This window comes from Poecilia reticulata, linkage group LG23 (assembly GCF_000633615.1).
Source record: "Poecilia reticulata strain Guanapo linkage group LG23, Guppy_female_1.0+MT, whole genome shotgun sequence".
Lineage (NCBI taxonomy): Eukaryota > Metazoa > Chordata > Actinopteri > Cyprinodontiformes > Poeciliidae > Poecilia > Poecilia reticulata.
In genome coordinates, this window is record NC_024353.1 from 8,062,890 (window position 1) to 8,073,832 (window position 10,943).

General features: G+C 37.3%; 1 protein-coding gene across 2 annotated transcripts; it reads left to right on the forward strand.

Annotated features, from left to right (window-relative positions):
• Positions 1-2,441: 2,441 nt before the first annotated feature.
• Positions 2,442-9,718, forward strand: LOC103459405 (FYVE, RhoGEF and PH domain-containing protein 6-like). 2 transcript variants are annotated; one of them, XM_008400923.2, is made up of 4 exons: positions 2,442-2,966; positions 5,591-5,702; positions 9,071-9,135; positions 9,214-9,718. In XM_008400923.2, the coding sequence occupies exons 2-4, from the start codon at positions 5,631-5,633 to the stop codon at positions 9,302-9,304; spliced, it is 228 nt and encodes a 75-aa protein (XP_008399145.2). In that variant the 5' UTR covers positions 2,442-2,966; positions 5,591-5,630; the 3' UTR covers positions 9,305-9,718. The 2 variants fall into 2 exon arrangements, with proteins under 2 accessions (XP_008399145.2, XP_008399147.1); XM_008400925.2 differs by having other exon boundaries at positions 2,524-2,966; positions 9,068-9,135; positions 9,214-9,319.
• Positions 9,719-10,943: the final 1,225 nt, after the last annotated feature.

The window sequence follows — 10,943 nt, forward strand, 5'->3', positions numbered from 1 at the left end:
TTATTTTACAGTGGCTGTTGTGTTTACATGTTTGACCAGGACCATTGTTGTATTTAAGTTTGGTGCAGATGTATCAAATACATTTGTAATTAAATTTTGTTTACCATAAAGGGCTACATTTTTCAAGATATGTTCAATTTAAAAAAAGACATTATTTTGTGTCAGCTTTATTAAATACTGACCAAATAAACAGAAGATTAAGGTTTTATCACATAAATTTAGATATATTAATGAAACGTAACAAAACAGGAACATCTTAAGTTGCTGGATAGAAAAATAAAAGATGAACATAATAAAATATGTGAACAAAAGTACTGTCTGTGGTCGCTCTTGAAGGAATTTTAAACTTAGTGCCTTTAATTGAATTAACTCAAAACAGACCTCAAAATCAACCTGACTGATGGGCATCATGTTTAACATCATGTTACAATTTTTCAGCGTTATCTTCTCCGCTTTTCTGACATTATCCTCGCCTTTGTAGCACTTCAGTAATTTTTTTAATTAGAAGCTGACGCTGCTACGTCATGCAGCTGAATGAACGCTGTTAATGTGATAAATTAAGGAGCTTGTCTAGTATTTATATTTCAAAAGAACTTAAGGAGCTTGTCGATTGTTATTTATAAAAACAAAAACAGAACCACATAAAGTGCATATTGCATCCCAATCCGTACTCTGTACTGTTTCTCTTTCTGGTATGGCCGCCATTTTTGATTCTCCGTCAACGGCTCTGTTTACACCTCTGCTTAAGGATTACAAGCGGCGCCCTCTGCTGGATGGCGGTCAAACTACAACACTAAAAGAAGGTCTAACGGACGTTATAAGTTAATCAATTGGAACTAATTGTTATTTAATAAACTAATACCGTTAGTCGATCAATCGTTTGGACCCATAATCTGAATAACAGTACTGGAGTAATTCCAGCTCCTTCAGCGGGAGACCGGCGACAGGTTCACTGGTTGTGACCGAAGCGGTTTGTATTTACTAGAAGACAAATATGTCGGCCTCTGAGTCTGAGTCAGTGGCTTTGAGTTTGAATAGAGCGTTGATGTGCTCTGAGTGGGCCTGTTTTCCTGTGGGTTATTTTCAGTGGCCGGAGCAGGAAATGTTTGAGAATCGCAGAAATCGCCACACGGCTCTCTAAATCAGGGAAAATGTACCTCCAGCAACCACCAGCCTCCTCCGCCGCCTCGTTCTGGCTGCCCTTGCACTACGTTTAACCTCGTTTTAACCTCAACACTCTGTTTTTCCCCCGTCCTGAACAGTACGGTTGACTGGTTTGTTCTCATGCTGAAAAAAGAGCTAAGGAAAGTTAAATTTCACATTAAATAATTTTTTATGGCATATTAAGCTGGGGGGCGGGGGGTGGTCTGCAAATTTTCTCCAACCCAAAACAAACAAAAAAAACAACAACATTATTTATCAATATTCTGTTTTTATCAATTAATTGAACTTTTGGTTTTTAAAGATTGAAGTTTTGGAAAATCTGGATATTTTTTTTCCACCAATGTTTACAGAAATATCAGTACGCCCAAGGCCGCCATCTTGTTTCACAAGTTCGTCTTACAGCTTCTATTTGTTTGGGCATGAAGGGTCAGGCTAAGATTTTCTCTTTATAACGAGAATAAAGTCATAAAGTCACGAGAATAAAGTTATAGTAATAAGAGATTAAAGTGAAATTACAATAAAGTTTAAATCATATGGGAATAAAGTTATATTACCAGCGAAAAAGTCATAATATTAGGAGAATAAAGTCTTAATTTTATAAAAACTCCTGCAAAAACAGTATAAGAAATTAAAACACCTTTTTTTCTCCTAATTTTAAAACTGGTAAAACTATATTCTGCTAATTTTATGATGACTATGTTCTTGTAATTAAACAAAAATTCTCATATCATGGTCCTAATTCTCCATCATACAACTCAAAAGGGACTGTCGAAATAAAAGCCAGTTTTTGAAAATAATTAATGCATTTGCAATTAAATTTTTAGAAATGAAAACAAGAACGAAAACTGTTAAAATTGGATCTAGTACAAGAAAAATCAAAGATTTTACGTCATGCAGACGTAATCAAAGATTTTTCTTTCAAGCAATATTGTGCAGCCCTAATCCAGACAATTATTTATACAAAACAAGCTCAAGAGCATCTATAAAGACATTTTTATCTTTATAGGACTTAAGACTTTCTTAAGACTTCACTTTCTTGAGATAACTAATTGGTTATTTTTGGCTAAACAAGCTTATGAGCTCATCATGGGAGTAGAAATGAAAGTTCAATATCACTTTTATCCTGACAAAACCATCTTTAAAGCTTACTGTTTCAAGATAATAAAACCTTTTCATGACAAAGCTTTAGCTGTAAAGATAATTAAAGCTGCAAGCAGCCTCGAACGGCCCTCGCAGCTCATAATTAAACTGCTAACTCTAGATAAGATTGGAAACTTATCTATTGGTCTCATCAAGGTGAGTTTGATCCCTAAAGAAACTTTTATCTGGAAAACAACAGACTCCAGATCTTATTTCCTGGATAAGTTTATTGGGATGTTTCTGTCAGATGTCATTCTCTGGTTTATTTTCTAACATAAAACCTCTAGTTTAAGTGTTCAGACTTAATTCCTGACTGGTGTTTATCTACCATCTGCAACATCTTCTTCTGTATAAGTGATGCAGCCAGGATGGCTCCATTGTACATGGGTTTTAAATCGGCCTTGAAAACGTCTAAGATGTGCTCTGCTTCTTAATTCAGTCAGGAATGCAAATCTTGGTGTTTTTTAAAGCGGAGACAGAAGCAGCGAGCAAATTCGTGGTGTTTCCCAGGCATCCGAGCCTGTTGAGTTTATGTAAGTAGCCCCGGGCTGTAAACAAGTGGCGCTCTGTGCCTGATCCACAATGCTGGAGAAACCGAATGGAGAGAGGGAACGCGAGGGGTAAAGGAGCTGGGAGGAAAAGGGAGAAATTTGGGCTTTTAGGTAAGAGAAAAACAAAGATCCAGAGAAGAAATGCAATAATTTTTGTTTTTTTTCCTCTAACAACCAACCTATACCTCAACTGAATTAAATTACTCCCGTTGAGAACTTTCCGGTTAGCATCAGGCGGCTTTATTCTGCAGGCGAGCCAGAAGGAAACATCAGAGGCTCAGACTCATGTTGCTGCTTGTCCTGCTGGTGCAGACGGCCTGTTGAGTCGCCCGCGGCAAGATAAGAATCAGGTTTTAGAGGTACAGCTTTAAACGTCTCAGCTGGCGGAAAATAAAGGATTTATGCCAACAATAATCTGTTAAAAACTTTCAATCATGTTGATAAATGGCCTAGTTTAAGCATTTTGGTAAAAAGTTTTCATCAGTGTGTACTGTCTTTTCTATTTCAAACCCAGCTTTAAAGAATGATGCAGCCACCTCCGTGCTTTACAGTTGGAACTAAGATCCAGCTAAAGATTAATAAATTATTCTGACGATTAATTAGTTTTAAAAATTGGCACAGTCAGAGAAAACATTAAAAGATGCTAATTAAAAAATTATTCAATTCCTTTTTTTTAAAAAAAGAAACTAAACATTTTATTTGTAAATAAAATGCAATAACAGCATTCCTTTTGTGAACACTTTGTTGCAAAGGATGCATCTCCAACTAAACAATATCAGCAATTTCTTCTTGATTTAACATCAAGCAGTGATGGCTAATCTGTCGATTATTTTTTGGATTAATTCATTAATAATTGGACAGTAAAAATGGCTTAATATGTGACTTTTTTAAAGGAATTTGAACAAAATGAAGCAAAAAATATGACTTGATAAATTTTGGGTAGAATATAATTAAAGACAAAGTTGTTTTTATCTTAAATGCAAAATGTTTAGATTTTTCACAATTTTGGCTTAATTATTGCTCTGAGTATGGAGCAAATGGCCTTTTTTGAATCTGTATGCTCCAGTTAACAATTAATTAATTACTAAATCAGTTAAAGATTATTTCAATAATTAATTCATTACGATTAATCCGGTTAATCATTTCAGCCCTAGTTGGAACAATTACAGTCGGTTAGAAAGCAGTATTTGAGTCTTTATTTAGCAGAAAAAGTCAATAAATTCAGTAAGTACAAGCTTAACTTTCATGGGAGCTGTGCATGTCAACAAAGCCCAGTTTAGAGTGATGGTAACGTTGAGGTACGGCGGTGGAAGTATCATGATTAGGGATTCTTTGCTCTGGCCAATTCACCATTATAGCATCATGAAATCTGAGACTACCTGTTGAAACTATTAGAGGTGAAGCAGAGCTGAACCTGCAACATGACAACGACCCAAAACATGCCGGGAATCCCACCAGGACCGTCTGAGAAAGACACTGGTTTAGAGAAGCCAGACGCTCTGATGTGAGCTGAAGCAGTTTGTACTTCTTAGAAATCCCACATAAGGGCATTTCACTGATAACAAGCTGAACTGTTATCAGTTACATTCCTAGGAGGGATCCGGGTTTTTCAGAAAATGTTTAGAGATGCGCCGATCCGATTTTGGAAAGAAAAAAAAAATTCTACATCGGATATTGGTGTCCGATCTATTCGGAAAAATTAAATTTTTTATTATTTATCTTACATTATATTTAGAATTCCTAATTGCACTTTCTGAATCATTTGAAAGGTTTGTTGCAGTTTATTTTTACGTTTGACCCTGTTTGACAAAAACCTGTTGTTTTTGTCCATCCATCCATTTTCTTACACCCTTGTCCCTCAGTGGGGTCGTGAGGGTTGCTGGTGCCCAACTCCAGCTAACGTTCCGGGCGAGAGGCGGGGTCACCCTGGACAGGTCGCCAGTCTGTCGCAGGGCAACACAGAGACACACAACCATGCACACACACACTCACACTTAGGGACAGACAGACCAATTAGCCTGACAGTCATGTTTTTGGACTGTGGGAGGAAACCAGAGTACCCAGAGAAAACCCACGCATGCACAGGGAGAACATGCAAACTCCATGCAGAAAGACCGGGGCCGGGAATCGAACCAAGAACCTTCTTGCTGCAAGGCAACAGCTCTACCAACWGYGCCACTGTGCAGCCCATTGTTTTTGTCAATTTCTTTATTATTTATTTTACAGTGGCTGTTGTGTTTACATGTTTGACCAGGACCATTGTTGTATTTAAGTTTGGTGCAGATGTATCAAATACATTTGTAATTAAATACATTTGTGTCCGTTTAAAAGAATTAATTTTTTAAGTTAATTCAGCACTATTTTTCTGTATTGGATTGATATTGGTATCGATATCAGGAGTGAAAAAAGTGGATCAGTTCATCCCTGGAGATGCCTCAGTATTCTTTTGAGTCTTTTTCTAGTTGTAAGGGTTTATTTTTGGAGTTTAGTGGCTAGTTTTATGGCCTTTGAATCCTGCAGTGAAGTAAGTAAGTATTTTCCTTGGAAAATAAGTCAGACTTCTTAGTGTCGGAGGAAGGTGACTCAGGTTGGGATTTTGATCTTTCCACAAGCTTTCTTTAAATCTTTAATTATCCAGGAAGTCTTTTTCCAAGCACTCACCCGCTCTTCTGCACAGACATACTGTACATGTCTAAATCTTTATTTTCATTCACTGACATCCTCTTCCAAAACAGCGACTGGCTGAAGGACGATGTCCACTCTGAGGAGGACGAGATGCACAGTTCAGACGAAGAGGACAGCAGCTCCACCTCCAGCAAGGAGCACCTGGACGAGGCAGACAGACAGGTACGCTCATTTCATCCTGTCTGGAATTTACTCGGTTGCAGAGCGATTTAATGACTCACCTCAGTCAGAAAGTAATTAAGTACGAAATTAAAACCAAAACATTTGCTAATATGGCGTGATTTACGACATCCAGAGCGGCTGAGGCCACTTACACAACACAGAAAAACATGGAGTCACTAATCTTGGAGGAGGTTCAGTCAGTTGTTTTGTTTTGTAGCAACAACCTGTGGCATTGACTAACTGCAATTATCTATTTTTTAAGATAAGATAGGAGGAAACATTAGGAATCGGCATTTCTTTTTCACATTTTGGCTACAAAATTTAATGCATATGCATTTTGGGGGAATTGCCAGGTGCAAAGACAAACTTTTTGCAAGGGAAAATCCAGACACACCTCTCAGGTGTGAATCTGCTGACAGGACAAACTTTAATTAGCTCTTAACAAATCTGCCCTTTATGAAAAGTCTTAAGAAATCCTGTGGAATAATGAGGAAAACAGTGAAACCTGAAAACTACAGGAGTGAGATACTTAATGTTTTGATTTTGATCCAATACCAAACAAATACAGGGCTTTTTATTCAAGTTTGATGATCAAGCTGTACATGTTTTTGTAGTTTTTCTTTTGAATTTTAAATTTTGTTAAAACATAGGACAGAATTTGGACAAAGTTTATAGGCATTTATAAAAAAGGTAAATAACCTCTTATCCAGGAAAATGATTAATAAATCATTCGCAACATCGTATCTTTTTTGTGAATCCTGTTTCTGTATTTCCTTCTTTTCTGACCAAACACTGCAACTCGGCTGAATTTTGACCAATCAGCTTCCCCCAATCTAATTTCACTTCCTGTTTCAAAACGTCTTTTGAAAGCTGAACCTGCAAAATCAACTTTTTTTTCTTTTTTTGCCAAGACCATTTTGAGATGTTTTGTAGGATCTTCTTATACTGTGTAAACACTTCATGTTAACTTGAATTCTTCTTCTGCATTGAAAATGTTATTTGCACTCTTAATATTAACTGTGCTAAAATCCTATCTTTTTTGTGAAGTATTTTTGGTCTAGTTTTTAGTGCAAATATCTTACGACCCTTGAAATAAGGCAAAACTAACTTACAAGTAACTTTTCAGCAAGATAAAGGAGCTTATTTTAAGTAAAAACTTGCTTAACATTGATGAAAAAAATGATTGGTTCTGTTGGCAGATTATTTCACTTATAACATGGAAAATATCTTGTTATAAGAGAAATAATCTAATTCTTATCAATATTAAGAAATTATTGACCTAAAACAAGCTACTTTATCCTGCGGGAAAGTTACTTTTAAGTTATTTTTGTCTTATTTCTTTGGACTAGAAACTAGGGCTGGGCGATGTATTAAGTATACTCGATGCAGCAGGAATATTTTCAATTTACGATAGTTAAAATGGCTACATCGCAACTATCGAGAATAAATTGTCGTTCAAATATTAAACTTTCGCCGTCAAATTCACTGAGTATAATTTATCCGATCTCCATGAATGCATCACTAGTCTACCCCCCCCCCCTTCCCCCTCAACCTGAATTTGTTCTACCAATCAGCTGAGCGGAGTAAACAAACTACTGCATGGTGACAGCGAGAGTTTGAGGCGAATGGGACCCTAATGGGACTATTCTGTTACCTGCCGTTCATAGCAGCGCTGCCGCGGTATAACTAGCCCGTTAAAGTGAAACCTGGAGACGTAGGTATGATTCATTTAATGCTATGCAAAAATAACTCAAAACTACTCATTCTTTTTTTTTTTTTCCCCTCGCTCTTGTGTCGACTTTACGACACACGTAGACTCGTTGCCATAGCAACTGACAACAACGCAACTTTATGTATGAGGATTCAGCACCAAAAACACTCACTCAAACATTACCCCCACATAGAGCAGAACATTCAGTTCGTTACAGTTTTCGGTTTTTAGGCTTGATGTGTATGTTGCTTTTATTAATAATTGATCACTGTGGTAGATTAGCTGCCGCTGCTATTAGCCAAGCTAACACAGCGGTGGCTGGTTAATTTAAACACCTGCTTTACTGATGATCTGTCAGCTGGTGTGTAGGTCGCCTTTTTTATTTTTAAATTTAATTAAAACGCATCATTCCACTGCTCCTCTATTTGTTAAGTTTGTCAAAGTCAAGCAAACTGACCTACTTACCTCTCCCTCGCTATTTTTTTTCCTCGTTAAAACGTATTTCTCACCTTATCTAGTCATAGCAGTTCATAGCAAAACACGGCATCACTTTTTATATGAGCTTACATTTAAGTCTAGCAGGGAAATGGTGCGGGAACTTGCGTGGGTGACGTCATGCTGCAAGGGGTCTATAGTTTAAAATAAGATTGGAGCTCATTTAAGAATATCGTGATATAGATCGTGTATCGTGATATAGCAAAAATATATCAGGATATTAGATTTTCCTCATATCTCCCAGCACTACTAGAAACTAGATCAAAAATAATAGGTAAGATTTTATGTTTTTGTAGTGTGAGGTTATGTGACGCAATTTCAACTTTTTTGTAAGACCAGGTTATTTTAAAAAATCACAATTTTGAAAGTAACTTTAGCTCGCAATAACCAAAAGAAAACATTGCAACATATTGGGGGGGGAATGATCAATGTGACAAACAGAAACAATAGAAAAGTAGAACAGATTTGTGTGCATTTTTTTCCTGAATAAAGTACAAAAAACTATGAAAGAGAGCAAAACAAAATCTTTTTGCAGGTAGCGTTGAGTTGAATCAGAATCTGAAATTAAAGTATCGATCCGACACTAATATTACCGATATTCCCACCTCTACTGAACCAACTTCCTTCATCATTAGCTCTTGTTCAACATTTTTAGGTCACAGTGAACATCTCTAATCAGCACTGGAGACTTAACACTCAGCGCACACTTGCTGCCAAGCATGTTTGCTCCCTGTGACGGCCTTTTAGAAGTGGATGAGTGTGTGTTGAAAGGGGGATGGTGAGCAAACACAGAAGGCGCTGCAGGTTCAGGAATAGCTCCCTCTCTGCGTGAAACAGTTTTTTATTCCCTTCCTTTATGCGTCCTGAATGACCCTCTGCATGATGCTGTCAACACCTGTGTCTGAAGCCCCTCAATGCTCGACAAATACAGCCTCAGATAGGAGCAGGCAGGCAGAGGCCAAGGCCGCCGTCCAAATCGAGTGGCGCAGCGACCGCCCCGTCACCATCCAGCAGCAGAAAGAAAGAGAGAGAGGAGGCCGTTGTTTTTTGGTTTTAAACACCCAGAGATGATCATGGTGATCTGCAGTGAGTCTGTGAGTAAACGCTGCGTGGTTTTGACCTTTTTTGAGCCATCGTCTTACTGTCTGTCGCTTTCCAGCAGGAGGATGAGATGAAGAGGAAGAAGGTGGTGCACATTGCCCAGGAAATCATGAGCTCAGAGAAAGTGTGAGTGTTTCGTCGATGCAGGACTTGCAGCGTGTGTCTGAAAGTGTGCTAAAATAATTTATTTCCACTTTTTTTCAGGTTTGTGGACGTCCTAAAGCTTCTACACATAGTAAGTGTTGGTTTTATTCATTTGCTTGAGCAGCCAGAGGACAAACAGCGGCGTCTGTGATTACTGTTTGAGTGGTGATCAAAGTGTTTTCTCTTGATGTGGGCTGTGTTTGAGGGTTTTACTGGTTTCACTGGGGCAGCGGTAGGCAGGTGAATACCAAACCACAATGAGGAAGGAGATGCTTTGAACTTTTCTTTGACTGGAAACTCAGTAGAGGGTGTGTGTTTGTTTGTATGAAAGAAAACCAATAAAGAGACGATTAACATTCCATAAGATGGATGGATGTTGGTGTTTGCATTAGCATCTATTGTTAGCTTAGCGTATGGGTGATGAATTGAAGGAAAACATTTGCAGTTTTGTTTGTTTTTGTTAAGTTCAACCATTAAAGAGCTGCTTCACTTCAAGACAGATTGCATTGTTAGACAAGGTTTCCCCCAGTGTGATATAAGCCTGGCGGGCCACCAGGCTTTACTTGTGCCCCCACCAGGCTTAGTATTGCTTATATAAGCAACTTCTTTTTTAGATGTTTGCATTTTTTAATACTTTATAGTTGGTGTTCAGATATTAATCTTCCAATAACATATGATTATCAAGTGATATTTTCAAATTTCCTGTCAACTTTAAACATTTTCTAACTCAAAAACACGACGGGCCACTGACTGCCCCAGCGCTCAACCACCAGACTTAAGTTTTCGGGGGGAAAACCTTGTTAGATGTTATTTGGTAGCTCTTTGAGGTTTTGAGGAAACTAAATTCTTTCTTGAGGATTTGTTGTTGTTTTTTTTCAGTTTGTAATTTGTACAAGCTTGTTTTAAATTAGAAGATGACCAAGTTTAAACAGAAATTATTGTTATTTAGATCTATGTGCTGCTTTCCATCATTGTTCAAGGAGAATTACTTTATTCTCCTTGAACAAATATAGTTATTGGTAAAAGATGAAAGTTTAGACATTTTTTCCCTCTAAATAACTTTGCGGTCAATCCTTAGTAATAATTCATTGTCTTCATTGATTTATGGCGTACCTCAGGAATGAGTTGTTGGCCTCCTTCTGTTTTCTATTTACATGTGGGCTGCCCAAAACTATTTCCGAGATAACACTTTCTAAAAATGCTTTCCTCTCACCAATGCTACAATTACTCTTTGACATTTAGCATTTTAGGCACCATCATTTGTGTGAAGCAGACTCTGTCCAATACTACATTAGAATGGAAAATGCAATTTAATAACATTTAGAATATATTAGCTAATGATTATTATTCCCCAAGCTGTCCTTTGATACCAATATTGCATACATTTCTGTTTGATTGGCAATATAGTCACGATATTTTGTTTAGCCCAAATTTACATTTTTCCTCTTGGCTGGCTTATTGGTAATAGTAGTGAATAATACATTTCTTCGCAGATGACTTTTAACTATACATGTCCATAAAGCCTACTGATCCCAGCAGCCTAGGTTTGTTAAATAATGATGTTTTTATCTCAGTGAGAAGGAACTGAATGCAGGATTATTCATTTACTGACCTCTCATCCAGTGTTTAGATTCATGCTGCAACATTAGTTTATTTATAGGGATCATTGACCAACTGATCCCTATTTTATTTTATAAAATAAAATAAAAATAAAATAAAACCAGTTAAAGTCCACGGGAGGGCAGACTCCTCTAACTATAAGTTAGTTAAATTCTGTGTGGGACGGCGGC